Source organism: Clupea harengus, chromosome 23 (assembly GCF_900700415.2).
Source record: "Clupea harengus chromosome 23, Ch_v2.0.2, whole genome shotgun sequence".
Classification (NCBI taxonomy): domain Eukaryota; kingdom Metazoa; phylum Chordata; class Actinopteri; order Clupeiformes; family Clupeidae; genus Clupea; species Clupea harengus.
This window is the reverse complement of record NC_045174.1, coordinates 11584449-11600630: the sequence shown is the minus strand read 5'-3', so window position 1 is coordinate 11600630 and position 16182 is coordinate 11584449. Positions and strand designations below refer to the sequence as shown.

Below are 16182 nucleotides of genomic sequence, written 5' to 3'. Positions count from 1 at the left end.
GGCTGGGACAGCAAGACGGGTCAGAACAACCTAACAGGGCTGCAACGGATAGAGAGGCAGACGAGACAAGAGCACGCCATCATCACGGAGAGCCGCGTTTGCTGGATGATCAATGCTCACAAATCCTGACCTAAGGGACGTAACATTTCCTTCATGGTTAAACGCTCCGTTGTTGCTGTGTACGTGGCCTGCTGTGTTTTACGTGGCCTGCTGTGTGCTGTGCTGTGCCTGCTGTGATCCCTTGCCTTGTCATCCGAGGTTTGCTGGTTGCCGTTTCCGGATTGGAAGAAACTCCACTGACGAACCATTGGAACCACGAGGAGCCAACGTTGTAGACAACTCAACGCTCACAATATCCAGCATAAAAGGAAGTAAAGTTGTCATCCTGATCCTCTTGCGTTGTGTATTGGCCCGGCTGAATCTTGATTATCTGTTTTGTTGTGGTGTATGTTGCTGCCGGTTCCGGGAGGCAGGGCCGGTCCTTCCTACAGGCGACATAGGCGGTTGCCTAGGGCACCCCTCATTCTTATCATTTTTTCTTTTGCTGGGCAGAGTTTTTTGCGCCACCTTCTATATCTCCAACCAAAATTTTGACATAAAAAAATGAATCTAACATAAGGGAAAAATTTGCCAAAAATCAAAAGAGGAAGGGGTACGTACCTCATTGGTGTTGTCAGAACATGCTAGCACCTTCCCCCACCAAAGGGCCTTGTCTCCATGGCCTATTTGAATAGACGGTAACACCCCTTAATATCAGTGTATTTAACAGACTGTCCCTCAAGGGATAATCAGATATGCTGAGGTGAAGCGCTGTGAGGGAGTGTGGATCTTCAAGTCTCTGTCTCAACATTGTACAAGAATAAACCTGAAGCCATGACTGACAAACCTAAGATTGGATCTTCAATATATGGTATAAAACTAAATACCATTAGTGTCCAAGCAACGTCGAAGAAAGAAACGATGAAGAGGCAAAACCCATCCGGGGCGCAATTCAAAAAGAAAAGAAAGGAAGAATAAGAAGACAAACGTGCCAATTTAATCCTTAAATCCTGTTCTTAGCCAAGAATGAATCCCAGATAAGAAAACTTTCATGAATGCCAGAATTGCCCCGGGCACTTTAGTGGAGTTAAGAAGAAAAGATGTACCTTATCATTGAAAGCCATCCTACTCCCTGTCACATAGTTCTTTAAGGATTTTACAGAGGCGGCTATATCAAAAATAATATGTCCATTTATTATACATTATACAAAAAAGACATGATTAAAATATTGAGGGCCAGCCAGTCATAAATTACACCAGGGGCGCACAGATAAAGCCAATAGTTAGTGCAACAACACTACAAATATCCTACTCGTTGCATAGCGAGTACCGCAATTTGCGTAATTTTCGTTGTGTCATGAAATTGAAATTTAAGTAATTATAACAACGTTAGTTTTGGTGTAGCGAGCTAGCCAGTTTAATTAGACATGATTCAACTAATCAAGAGCTATGCATCTTGGAATGAATAAAGGTGCAGTACTTTACTGTAGCGTGCCAGGAGTGAAGCTTGCCTAGGGCGCCAAATGTGCTAGGGCTGGCCCGCCGGGAGGCCGCAACTGACATCACTGGGGATTCCGGGGAATCCCTTTGTCGTGAGGGGGCGTCACCCACGACATCACACACCAAGCTCTCTACACGGAACAGATCACACCCCTGATTGACTGCAAATGGTCCATTGTTTGTTTTTGTATTTTTGTTTATGCTGGTCCATTATGTTTTTATTTTTACAGGTATTCAAGGTATTCTACAAATACCATATCACACAAGGGCATTGTTTTGTTCTCTTCAATAAAGAACTGTATTTTTATATTATTTTTATTTCCATGACGGGAATCACATTACAATGATGTTCTTTGTTAGATCCACTTGTCGTTCTACTAACTCCAACTGTAGTAGCTATTCTATTGTATATACGTAACACTACTGACACCTAGTGGTCTGAGGTATAATACTACAAATCACCACATCCCCCTTTCTTTAGATGAAAACTCAACAGATTAATAAACATTATATAGGTGTCAGTTTCTTTGAGCATAATAACTAAACTTATTAAAGTCACAACATATCTCACAATGCTAAATCATTAGCTATCCGGTATGACTTATCAGGTCTACAAAACATTAAACTCGAGCCTTGATCTAAACATCCCACAAAAAGATCATTAGTACTAATAAGCTCATTAACCAATGCAATTTTCAGAAGATGAAGAGCTGGATTCGGACTCAGCTTGTTCATTACTGAGCTCTTGGTCTGCAACAGTCCCTGGTGTTTTTAGAAGACTGCGCCGATTCCGTCTGATGATCTGTCCTTCTTTGGTTCTCACTGTGTAGGACTGTGGAGCAACTTCTTGAAGAACAGTGGCTTTTGTTGTCTATCCTTCAGGACTTTCAATCCTGACTGGGTCATTCCTTGACAGAGGCGGAAGCTGCTTAGCTGTTCTGTCATAGAAAGTCTTGTGCATCATCTTCTGTTGTTTTAGCTTTTGTTCCAGCTTAGGATGTTTCTTTTGCTTCGAGTAGCTTGGAAGTGTTGTCCTGAGTTTTCTTTTCATCAGTAGCTCGCCAGGTGACAGCCCGCACTCCAAAAGGTGATGCTCTGTAACTGAGTAGAGCAAGGTAAGGATCTGAGCTGTTGTCAGCTGCCTTTTTCAGGAGTTGCTTGAGAATATCGACTCCTTTCTCATTTTTTCCATTGGACTGTGCATATAGAGGGCTGGATGTTACATGATTAAAATCATAAGCTTTTACAAAGTCTTGCCACTCTTTGCTGTTGAAACATGGTCCATTGTCACTCATAACTGTATGCGGATTGATTTTGCATGAGTTATTACACAGCTGGAAGTAGTACTTGATAGTAATGCCATTTCAGGATAATTTGAGAGATAATCAATGACTACCAACTTTCCTTTAAGATGAAACAAGTCCATCCCTACTTTGTACCATGGTGTTGTTGGTACATCAGTTACAGTCATGGGCTCTTTAGTTTGTTTGTACCTGTATGTCTGGCATGTTTCACATTTGCTTATCATTTTGTCAATGTCTTTGTTTATTCCAGGCCAGAACACAGTCTCTCTCGCCCTTCTTTTACATTTTTCGACACCTCAGTGCCCTTCATGAATTCTCTGCAGAATGTCCTGTCTCAAGTCCTGTGGGATAACAATCCTGTTTTGTTTTAACAGCAGTCCATTCACCACACTCAGCTCACCTCTTATGTGGTAGAACTGCGGACAGGATCCTGTAGCCCATCCATTCTGCATATTCGTAATGACACGTTGCAGTTCTGTGTCTTTAGCAGTTTCTTCAGCGATCTGCATGGTCTTTGTGTCTGATACAGGGAGTGTAACAGACACCATGTTGACGTGTGCTTGAACATCATCCTCAGTTGTACTAACACTGTTTGTGGGCACTCTTGACAGTGCGTCAGCCAGAATCAGTTGTTTCCCAGGTGTGTAGATGAGTTCAAAGTCATATCTCTGCATTTTCATCATCATGCGCTGTATTCTTGGTGACATCTCATTCAAATTATTTTTAATAATGGAAACTAGTGGGCGATGGTCAGTCTCTACAGTGAAGGTGGGAAGGCCATAAATGTAGCTGTGGAACTTTTCCAGGCCAAACACTAATCCCAGGCATTCTTTCTCTATCTGAGCATATCTACATTCAGTCTCTGTCATGGATCTGGATGTGTATGCTACTGGTTTCCAATGCTCACCTTCAGCCTGTAGAAGCACTCCACCAATTCCATTCTTTGATGCATCTGTAGACACTTTAATCCTCTTTGTTGGGTCGAAGAATGTCAGTACAGGTGCAGTGTGCTTTTGAGCTTTTGCCATTTATTCTCATGAGAAGATATCCACTTGAAGTCATTATCCTTGTGCAGGAGGTCACGAATGCAGTAAAAAATGGGTTGTTAATATTCCAGAGTTAAGTTATTTAATACTAGATAGTGTAATTTCATCATTGTGAAGAGTACATTTGACCAAACAGTAGAGTTAAAGATGAGAGTTAAATTCTGTTTACGTCCAGTGAAAACTTTGACTCTAGAGCGTGATGAATACCCGCCACTATTGCCGGAGTTTTGTAGCCAACACCAAGCTGGAAACTTCTCTGACTGGAGGTAGACACTGTAGGTAAGTAACATTTCTGTGTTAACATCAAAAATGTATTTTTAACGTAACAAAGCCTTATTTAAGAGTTGCATCGATATTGAATGAGGTTAGTTAGGCTACTTTTACCCTTCTTATCTAGATTGTATTGTCAACTCCAGCGTTAACGTTCGAGTGAGCTGTTTGACTGGGTTAAACGTGGGTGAGCTTGCTGTCAACTCGGTCACTACAGCATGTACATTTTTATTTAGACGAACGTTTCTTTCTCTCAGTTAAGATGACCTGGCCGTATAATTTGTTATGTTCTTCTGAAAATTCCATTTTGTACAGGTAATAGGTAATGTTAACCACCTTCATTTGGATGAAGGCAAATTGTGTTAGCCTTGACGCTAACTGCCAGCGACATGTTAGCAAACTAGCTGCTAGCATTATGTACTTTCTCTCTTTGTGGTGGATGTTGCAGTATTTTTCATTAACTAATGATGACAAATTCATAAAATAACGTTAGCTGGGTGTCGATAGCTAACACAACTACTGCATAAACATGTTTAGCTGTTCTTAGCCGACATGACTTAACTATATCAACCTTGCTATGCTGTCCACAGAAACCTGAGTGACTTGAAGTATCTGGGAAGAGCCGTGACCACAGGTAAGATAATTGAACAACGTGTCACTTCACCTATTTGCAATACCAAAGAATAACGTTTGCGTCAACCAGCATACATTTTCGGTCTTTTTCCTATCTGGTCATGTTAACTTTCAAGTAATAGATGGGTTTCCCGTTTACAAACAGAACGAGATGCCCCAGGGCTGTGTGCATCTCGTAATTCTTGTAAACGGAACATTGATGTTTAGCATTCATAGGGGAAAGCATTATTTTGCAAAAATAAATCAATAAAACGGCGTCAGTTATGCCTTCAGCCGATCAGAAGGGCGAATTGGGGTGAAGCACCATTTTTTTCGCAAATGGATGCTTACCCTTAGTAATGCTAACATCCTTAAGCCACCACTACTTCCTTTAGTGCAGTTAACTTCTTGTAATATTTGATCGCAGAGTGCTGCTCAATGTTGTTCTATAAAGTGTTCTATTCCGCTTCCTGCCCCAGGGTTGCCCGTGCATTTGTTTTTTAAATGGGAAATCCATCTATAACAGTAACATTTCTTTTGAAATATGTCTTTTGAAATATGTCTTTGTATAGAAATATAGGTCTTTGTTGAACTGAATTACTATTTTTTTTTATAGATACATTCAGAATGCTGCTACAAGTTCAGTTTGGGGGAGAGCACAAATACATTAAGCTGTCTGAGCTGACATTTGATACTTTTTTGAAAGAAGGTTAGTATGTTAGGTTAAAAGAGTATCACAAGGGTCGTACTCCTAATGCATCATATTTAACCATTCCTTTTGAGAACTAGATTGTTCTGACCAGGACATGCATGGGATTTCAAACTTTGGAACCCATCATTTCTGAAATTTCCTTTTTTTTTCCCACATCAGTGTGCCTGAAATTCAACATACCAGAAGGCAGGTAGCTAGATATGAAGGTTTATGACCAGTCTGATACAGAGGTTGACTCTGAGGTTTTTGAAGAGATAGTGAAGGAATCACCTGGAGCCTTTCGAATCATGTTGGGCAGTGAAGGACTTGGTAATCTTTGAGACCATTCACAGACAGGTTAATTTAGCGTAAAGGCTGATGTGAGACTATATCCCATTAAATATAACAGCTCCATGTAACATGTTTCTATTTTGTATAATTTCCATAATGCACAGGTGCCTCGCAATCATCACCATGCTCCGTAACATCTGACGACACTGTCATTCTAAACTTCTCGATGTGTGACGATGAAGAGGCATCTCCTTTTGGAGCAAGTCAACCCAAAAGCCATGTCGCAAAAGCGGTAGGTAGTGGAAATTGTTATGGTGTCTAATCTGAATAATGTTCCACATGATAAGGGATGATCTTGAGATAATTGTGTTTCAGCTTTACATATGGTTTCAAAATTACTGAAAGCACATTTTGTTTCACTTGAAGTTGATTGGAAAAATCCTGACATCAAGGCCTGGTGGTGAACGCATCATGCAAGAGTATGGAAAAACCAAATCTTTGACAGATGCCACTAGAAGACAGATGATGAACATACTTGCTGCTGAGATGACAGAAACACATGGGTAAGCATCAAATATTAGGCTATCAAAAACATTGTTAGTATTGACCGGCTATATAGACAATTGGTATTTATGTGATTTGTGTTGTCTAATTGTCAATTGAGTGTGACGGTCATAATGTGATTCTTGTACTAGGACATCGCCCCCCAAAAGTGTCAGAGTGATGTATGCACAGGGGATAGTTGCTTTGTTTCCCTATCTGGAAGACCCATTTTCACAACATGGATATGTAAGTATATCACAATATTGCATCATTACAACATTATGCATATATTCACTGTTTGAATTGCTGATAGCATTCCCTTTTGGATATATTTATAATTACATAGGAACATTACTACGATCCAGAGAGTGGTTCTGGATACCTTGCATGGCGATTGAAGACCATTCAAAGAAAAAGTTCAGAGGAAAGAGGTGGCTCAGTTAGCAGATCTCCCAAAGGTAAGTTCATTATCTGTTACTAATGAAATTGAGTTGGAGATAGGAGTCTACAAATTTGTGTTTTGTCTTAAGTTGGTGGGCCAAGCCATGGTCGACAACCATTCATAAGTGACAAAGTGCAATCTGATGAGGATGTGGAAGCAGCAATTGCAGTTTTGAGACACTCTGCTGAGGAAGACACTATCCGTGAGAAGATGAAAACTACCTTCATTTATCGCCAAGCAATGGTCAATGATAAAAGTAAAGCAGCAGATGTCTTCTTGGTCTTTCCACGGTTTCTGGACACACCAGGACTGGTATGATGTCTAAATTCACTGAATCATCAAAATCATCAATGCAGTATCTGTTATCACTCATCATTGCTCTCTATGTATGTTGTATTGCAGATAGAACAAGATTTCAGACTCCTGTTTGGTGAGGCCACAGCCAACACATTTTTGGAGAGGTGGCCAACCACTTTCAGAGCAAGAGTCATAAAAGAAAGCCATGGACTGGTGCCTACCACAGAGCTCTTGGATTTAATGCGCAATGCTGAGTCAACCGCTGAAGTTGAGAACGGTATGAATAGTACTGTTTTCACTTGGTATTGTTGCTTATGTAAGTGGACAATATACTGTACATTTTGGTTATGGTGCCAGTTGTCAATTTAACATAATTGTGGCATAATATTGACCTAATGTTGATATACTGATCTGTAGGGTGGGACAATGACATGTCTGCGATTTTGCTGCTGCTACATCTGCTACCACCATCTGCGCAAGGTCGAATAAGGCCAGGAAAGATATCTGCATCTCAAGCTGTAGATCAGCTCATCAGATTTCAAAAGGTATACGAAACAGTTTTTTAAAATACTTTCCATCACATTAATCTCATTTACAGCTTGAGGTGATCTGATCTGATGTCTTTTGTTAATCACCAAATGCTTTTGTTGAATGTCTTTTGTTTTAGGCTGGAACCAGCGTGCAACAACATCTGGACAACATCACCCAAAGCAGTCAGCCTTATCTTCTTGCGCAGGGATCCACCAGAAGCAGCATTCACTCATACTTCATTGTGATCGACAAGCACGCACTTCCATGCAAGGCAACAGGGTCAGTTGGAGCCTTTGATGAACTCATTAAAGCCCATTACGTCTTTGGTACGTCATACAGTTTTTCCCTGAGCAGCTTTTTCACTTTTGTGCAAACAAACATCTATAATATTGACATGGGCGAAACAAAGGAAACTCCCAGGATTGCTGAATTGCGAGCAAGAATGTTGCATTGAGTGAATAACTTTTGAGACCGAACCATGAGGTGTTTTTTTTTTTTTGCAAAAGTGACCATGGAAGTCCAAGCGGCCTTGTTAAGCACTTAAGTTACGTTTTTACAGTAGCTTTTCAAGAACATTTCCATGCATATGAAGTGGCAAGGTCAAAGCAAGATTTTGTTGTTTTTCATGTCGACAACCTGATTTATCCTAGGCCTTTGGATATACAAATGTCTTATGGATTTAATGACAAAGCTCTGTTTGTTGTCCCATATTGCTTTCTTTGGTGAGGTGTTTCATAAACCATTGTCATATCATATCATTGTCATTATAGTTAAGGTATGTATGTGTCGCGAAGCGAGAGCATGGTCACCCCACCTGGGCTTGAACCGGGGTCTACAGGTTGCCAAACATGCACTCTGACCACAATGCCAAAGAGCCAGGCTCATTGGTATGGCAGTCAGAGCACAAACTCATCTGTAGTGACGATCACACGGTCACACTGCCCTCACTTTCGGGAAGCGCACCCTTGCGCTTCATGCACAAAGGCATTCCTCGCGCATCCACCATCCAGAGCGCCCCAGACACAAGTGCTTCACCATCTATGGGGTCTGTCACACAGGGGTCAACCTACCTGGGGGTCCCTCATACAGTTTTATCGAGAGGTCATTGGAGGCGTGCCTGTAAAACTGTATGACCCCCAAGTAGGTTGAACCCTGTGTGAGGGACCCCATGGGTGAAGCACTTGTGTGTGTGGAGCGCTCTGGATGGGAGAAGTACGGTTGGTAGATGCGCAAGAAATGCCTGTGTGCGTGTGCGCAAGGGTGCGCCTCCCAAAGGTGAGGGCAGTGTGACGATGTGCCGTCACTACACATGAGTGTGTGCTCTGACTGCCATGCCATCAAGCCTGGCTCTTTGGCGTTGCGGTCAGAGTGCACGTTCGGCACCCTGTAGACCCAGAATCAAGCAGGATGGGGTGACTACGCTCTCCCTTCGCTACAGTATGGGCAATGAGTTCATAATGTTGGAATAAAAATGTTTAAGAACTCTAAAATAAATATTGGTATTGTCATCTTGTATTTTTGTGTTTTTCATTTGATTACAGTTGATATGAGTACAGTTATTAAGCAGCATCATATTATCTAGATTTATAAGTAACACTAGAGAAATCAAGATTAAATATATTTAAGTGTCATTTTTAAACTAAAATCCAGAGTTAAATTAACTCTGTACAGTGCCATCATATTACTCTGAACAGTGTGACTAACCTATAGTGTTAAATATTTTTACACATTTCATTGTTCATTTTAACTCAAAAAATAGTTAATTTAACTCTGGAAATCTGACACTGGCCAAAGAGTTAATTTAACACTAGTTTAGAGCGGGACCAAATGTTATCTGAAGCAGAGTTAAATTCAACTCTATAGGAGTTAAATTAACACTCTTATTTTTACTGTGTGATGTCTTCGCTGACAGGTTGGGTATGAATTTCCCTATGAAGTTCACCATTCCCATTATGCGTAGTACGCCTGTCTTGTCTGTTGGCCTTGGCATGTTGAGTATCGCATTGATCTTCTCTTGATCAGGTTGTATGCCTTGTGCTGACAGCTTATCTCCAAGGAAAACTGTTTCCTGGAGAGCGAATTGGCATTTGCTTTTACTGAGCTTTAGCCCATACTTTTGTATTCGCTCCAGAACTCTTGTAAGTCTCTGATTGTGCAGTTGGGGTGTTGATCCCCACACAATGATGTCATCAACATAAGCTCGCACACCTTCTAGTCCCTCAATGATGTGTTCCATCGCTCTGTGGAATATTTCAGAGGCGGATATAATTCCAAAAGGTAACCTCTGGAAACAATATCTGCCAAAGGGTGTGTTAAAAGTGCAGTATTTGGTGCTACTTTCATCCAGCTTAAGTTGCCAAAAACCTTGTGACGCATCCAGTTTGGAGAAGTATCTGGCGCCTGCCATCTCACTGTAGATCTCTTCACGCTTGGGTATTTGATAGTGTTCACGCTTGATGTTTTCATTGAGATCTTTCGGATCCATGCATATTCTCAACTCTCCATTCTTTTTCTTTACACAGACCATGGAGTTGACCCAGTCTGTTGGTTCCTCAATCTTCCATATCACACCAAGCGTGGTCATTCGTTCTAGTTCTTTCTTCAGACTGTCCCTTAATGCCACTGGAACTCTTCTTGCAGCATGCACAACTGGCTGTGCATTTTCCTTAAGCTGAATCTTGTATGTGAATGGCAGTGCACCAAAACTTTTGAAGACATTTGAGAAATTCTGCACTATTGAGTCAACAGTGTCAGGTGAGGCTGTCATTTCAGTGTTGATTCGATATACTCTTTTCACAAGCTCTAAATCTTCACAGGCTTTATCACCAAGTAGTGAATCGAGTCCTTCAGGAACGAAAAGTAAGTGGTGCATTTTGTCTTTCACTGTAACTTGCAGCCTGCAGGTGCCTAAACACTCAATGTTCTGTCCATTGTAGTCTTTCAGTGCAAGTGTCTTTCTCTGTAGTTTTGGTCTTTCTCTCATTGCTTTGATGTCAGACATGCTAATCAGATTTGCTTTTGCACCAGATTCTAATTTCAGTGTGATTATAGTCCAATTTATTTGTGGTGGTACTATCCATGTATCCTCTTTAACAGCAAATATCTGATCTTCTGGTTTCTCCTCACAGTTCACCATGCCAACAAAAAATGTGTCGCTCAAATCAGTGTCCTCCACAACATTAACAGATTTCCCTTTCTGCTTCTCATTTCTTTTTGAAAAACACTGTTTTGCAAAATGGTTCTTACCCTGGCAGTTACTGCATTGCTTACCAAAAGCAGGACATTGCCTTGGTTTGTGCTGTGTGCCACATCTTTTGCAGAAGAATGAGTCCATCTTCTGTCTGCTGTGTGCACTGTGACGAGCATTATCAGGTCTTGAGATGGCACCAACATCCACGTCTTCTTTCACGTTAACAACTCCTATTTCACTGAATGTTTTTAAATGCTTTTGGGACCTCTCACTTGCATGGCAAATCTTGATGGCTGCTTCTAACGTTAGCTCCGCTTCTCTTAGTAGCCTTTCTCTGACCTTTTTGTCTCCACTGCCTAACACGATCTGGTCTCTCATCATCGAGTCCCTCAGTGTTTCAAAATTGCATGACTGTGCTTTTATCTTCAGGTCAGTCAGAAAACTATCAAAACTTTCACTTTGCTGCTGCATTCTACAACGGAACACATATCTCTCGTATGTCTCATTTTTCTTAGGAGAACAGTGAGCCTCAAATTTACTCAGCACTTTATCCAATTTTGCACGATCACCCTCCTCATCAAAAACGAAAGTGTTGTACACTTCGACGGCTTCTGGACCAGTTATTGTAAGCAGTAATGCTACCTTTCTGGCATCCGGCTTTGTATCCAGTCCCATGGCCTCCAAATATAGACGAACCCGCTGCTTAAAAACGCCAATTGCTGTCGACATTCCCAGTCAGCTTCAGCTGCGCTGGTGGCTTCACACTTACCATCATGTCGCTGTTCACAATCCGCTTCAATCTTCAGATTCTGTATTTACAGTTGTTTCACTCCTGGTACCATGTTTTGTTCTCTTCAATAAAGAACTGTATTTTTATATTATTTTTATTTCCATGACGGGAATCACATTACAAGGATGTTCTTTGTTAGATCCACATGTCGTTCTACTAACTCCAACTGTAGTAGCTATTCTATTGTATATAAGTAACACTACTGACACCTAGTGGTCTGACGTATAATACTACAAATCACCACAGGCATTATTACACAACACAAAAATAAAACAAACAATCACACAGACACAAAACAGCTGCACATCGATCAGATCACAATACCTCCCCCTCCCATACCATGATATAAAGTACATTAGGTCTATCCTTACATCATTCCTACTGATCCCCATCCTTAATATATGTCAGGAAACTATCCCACATAGCATAGAACTTAGACACAGAGTTTCCCACCTTGGCCAGCATTAGTTCATAAGAGGCCGTACTTGTCATGAGCTCAATCCAGTCCTTATAACATGGTGCACTTAAGGGAGCGTTAAGGGAGTGTTGTGGCTGATCATTCCGTTCCTTTTCTATCAGAAGACTGGAGACTGATTGTAGAAATCTGGAGTGTTTATTGTAATCAATACGTCACAATAGGGAGATGATCAATGGATTCGCTATGATCTCCAAAGCACAAACGTCCTGCCACTTCTTATTTAAAGCATTCACTTCGTGGGGCGTTGTCCAGTGACACTCCCCTAATTATCTTTATTTGGGCGTGTGTTTGCGCCGCTTTGAGTGCCTATTTTCTGAGGCCACCTTTGACCTGACATCTGTCTATTTGGAAGACACAGACTTCTTGTCTCGTCTTCACCTGGTGTTTAGCTATTTGGGGCTCCTTTAGGTTCTAAACATGTCCTTATCTGGCGCAAGTGTCCTAATCTATTTTCTGTGTGATGCCTTCTGTACTGTGTGGTCAGACGTTGCATTTTGAGAATAGCCAATCCATATTCATCTTACCATAAAAAATATCCCACAGGAGCCTGCGAGGGCTAGCCCCAACTGTGCCTTTGTAAGTCCAGTTGTTAGCACAGTTTTGTCTCCAAGTAGGCGTAAACGAGGTGAACTTGGCAAGGGCTGCTCCAGCCACTCTTCCATAGTCCCAATCACTCGAGCCCAAAAAGGGGAGACCAGTGGACAGTCCCTCCTGAGATGTAGAAAATTACCCATAGAGCCCTTACATTTCCAGCACTCGCTACTTTGAATTAAACCAAGCCTCTTAAGTCTAACTGGAGTCCAGTAATATTTATGAATTATTTTATAGTGTATTCATTTGGCACTCACTGGCCAACCCATGTTATGCACAATATTCTCCCAAACCTCTTGTTCCATTTCAATGCCTAAATCCTTTTGCCATATAATCCTCAGATTTTCACTTTTTACCATACAGAGCATTAGCAGCCATTTTATAGAAAACAGAAGTATTAGTATACCATGTTCTCCAGAAGACTTCTCTTCCCTATCTTAACAGCAGGGTTTTCCCAAATGGATGAATAACTCTGTTTGTATTGAGACAAACCAAGCAATTTGTGGATTTTGTTCCAGACATCCATTGAATGCTGAAGAATAGGATTAACTAGCTGGGCATTTGCTAGTTTTTGAGACAAAGCATCTTTATACCTAAATGGGAAGGTCAGCGACTTCTCAATTTCCAGCCACCCCAATGTCGAGTCCCTCTCCGACCAGTGTTCAGGAGGAATCATCATAGATATATAGTTAACCTTTGAAGAGACCATCATTTAAACTGTATTTATTTGACCCCATAGAGATACATTTATCATTTCCCACTTGGCAAAGGTGGTCTTGAACATTTGAAAGGACTGGATCCATATTCATTTGTACACACGTCTGGAAGTCTGTGGTTAACCTTATGCCCAGATATTTCATTCCTGACGGTATCCAAGTAAATGGAAATGCCCAAATATTGGCATTTGAACAACCAACAGCAACAGGCATTGTAGTAACCTGGCCAAAGACACGGACCAAGAAGAAGGATGTATCGCGTTGTAGCTTTATATCAAATAGCAGATGTAGCATTACAGAGTATACTCAGGTACTTTACTCGTGCACACAGAAGCAGAGGAAGTGCAAAACTGGCGTTACTTTATACTAGAGCTCCGCCTAGACTAGCTTAACTACATTTGCCAGTAGCTTGACTGTAACGTCGCTATTTACAAAACCAAAAAAACTTTTCAGTAGCTAAGCTCTTTTATTGATCAAGTAGCGCAGTAGCGTCCTCGAAAGCTAATTTCTCCTGGACAGTTCTGATGTTTTTTGTCATTTGGTGGATTATTGTGTTGACAAAGCACTGAAAAAGCATCTCACATATGCCTTTTTGCAGTTCACGTTACAAACAATCTCACGAGAGCTGAGTACAGCGAGGGCTGTCATCGTCTTATCTCCACTCACACAGCGGCTGCGCGGCCAGTCTGACTAGATAACAGCAAAATATTAAAACTTTGTATTTGCGGGCAAAATATCAGAACTTTGTATTCGCGCACAAATGTTACCTCTCTCAGAATTGCATATTGTGCGTCATGCGTCATCTAACGACTTCTGGCGATTTTTGGGAGAGCTACTTTCCTCACAGAGGAGTTGGCAACACGGACACACACACACACACACACACACACATAAGGCTGTATGATGGTAGTGGTAGTCACGATTGTTTTCCTAAACAGAGGTCGGAGACAGTTCTTAGCAAAGTTTAATTTGTAAACTCATGTTATGTTAATATGTAAACTCATGCATTTGTTTTTTGTGTATTGGGCTATTGTTCAATACATAAATCTAAACATATTTGAGCCTTTATCTGACTGACAGTTGTGTTGATCACTAAAATTGCATTGACTTGGCATGCAGTTTGTTTAACTGAAAGTAGCTACTAATGTATCAAGCTACTTTTGACAGGTTTTTGTAACTTAGCTTGCTACATTTTTATGAGTGATAGCTTCTGTGTAGTGAAGCTGAATTTATTGTAGAGTAGCTTGTAGCTTAGCTCACTACACATATCAAGTAGCTTGCCCATCACTGCGCCTAGTAGTATAACAAAAGACTGATCCAAAATTCCAACACTTCTCCCCCACTAAATTCCAACATTCCACTAATACAAATCAACTTGTTAAATTAAGCTAATTTAGTGTAATTTTCTTTTATACACATTGGGCCTCATTCTCGAACGCAGTTAAGAAGAATTTAAGAGGAATTTAAGAGGAATTGGATTTAGGACAACATTCGGCATTCATGAAAGTTTTCTCATCTGGGATTTGCTCTGAACTTCAGAAGACTTTCCGAACTCGAAATAGCAGTCGTAACTCGGCCAGAGTTTTCTCAAATGCGATTCCTTAAAAAACCACAAGATGGCCCCGTGGGCCATCTTGTGGTTTTTTGAGGAATCGCGTTTAAGAAAACTCTCCGTGTTAATGAATTTGTGAGAAATCGTTGGTGATTGCGTTCACATCAACTCTACAGATCCTCGGATTAAAGTATCATTAACAATTACGTTTCACATGTAGGCCTATAGTCATGATTCTACGAGGCACCGTGATGTCATAAAATAAATAAAAGGACTACACCGGAATGCTGCGCTCGTCTAGTGAGCGTCGTTTGGCACTGCCGTCTGTGCAAGTACGGCAATCCAGAATTTTCAAGTAGTTCCACGTTGGTGGAACGAACTGCCTAGCACTACCAGAGCAGGCGCGTCCCTCTCTACCTTTAAGAAGCTTTTGAAGACCCAACTCTTCAGAGAGCACCTCCCTTCCTAACTGGCACTTCGACTAGTGCTTAACTTGCACTTATAGCAGTTACATTCCTGCACTTCGTTTTTATTTCCTATTTCGTTTTTCTATTTCTTATGTAAAGTAGTATTTATTGTTACACTAGGTCTCTATTGCTCGTAGCTTGACTGTTCTATCCCTTGTACGTCGCTTTGGACAAAAGTGTCTGCTAAATGACTAAATGTAATGTACACGAAACCGCTTTGACATGACTCGTTTACGAGTTGCTTTCGTGTAGATTCGGTCGATTCCGACTGCACACGTCACTACGGTTGCGTGCCCTTATAAGGAGCTGGCAGGGCGTGTATGTATGCAAATTCAGGAGCACGAGAACGCGCTTTCAATTTAAGAAAACTCTTCCGGGGGAGCACAGCCCAGAAAACTTCTGCTGCGTAGGACCGCATTTTCAAGCGTGCATGAATTTGGCGGATGTCTTTTGCTTACGTTGTTTTTCCGAAGCCCGTAAGAAACATTTCAGAAGAAACTTCAGAAAATGTTCGAGAATGAGGGCCATTAACTTTAACAACATTACTATTTGGCACATACACTTACAACTAGCACATGCACATTCAATTCAATTTAGCACATACAGTGATTAACTAACAACTAACAAGTCTGTCTGGAGGTTTTCGAGCACGCTGTGACCTATGCACTATCTCCAGGGCTGTAGCTGGCACTGCCGGTGTAGGTGTTTTGGGTGGTTCAGGTGACGGGGTCACAGGAGGTGTCTGTGGGTCCATAGTCAACTGTCCCTCCTCTCCAGGGGGTGCAGACACTTCCCCGAGTGACCTTTCCTCTGGTGATACTCCCAGAGTAGT

The 16182-nt window shown here is 41.3% G+C and overlaps 1 protein-coding gene across 1 annotated transcript; it reads left to right on the top strand.

Moving 5' to 3' along the window:
- The first annotated feature begins 5417 nt into the window (after positions 1 to 5417).
- LOC116218647 lies at positions 5418 to 8333 on the top strand. Its single transcript, XM_042703291.1, has 9 exons — positions 5418 to 5480; positions 5918 to 6045; positions 6180 to 6316; positions 6449 to 6542; positions 6643 to 6754; positions 6827 to 7050; positions 7141 to 7312; positions 7453 to 7580; positions 7703 to 8333. Exons 2-9 carry the CDS (start codon positions 5980 to 5982, stop codon positions 8018 to 8020), a joined length of 1251 nt encoding a protein of 416 aa, XP_042559225.1. The 5' UTR covers positions 5418 to 5480; positions 5918 to 5979; the 3' UTR covers positions 8021 to 8333.
- Positions 8334 to 16182: the final 7849 nt, after the last annotated feature.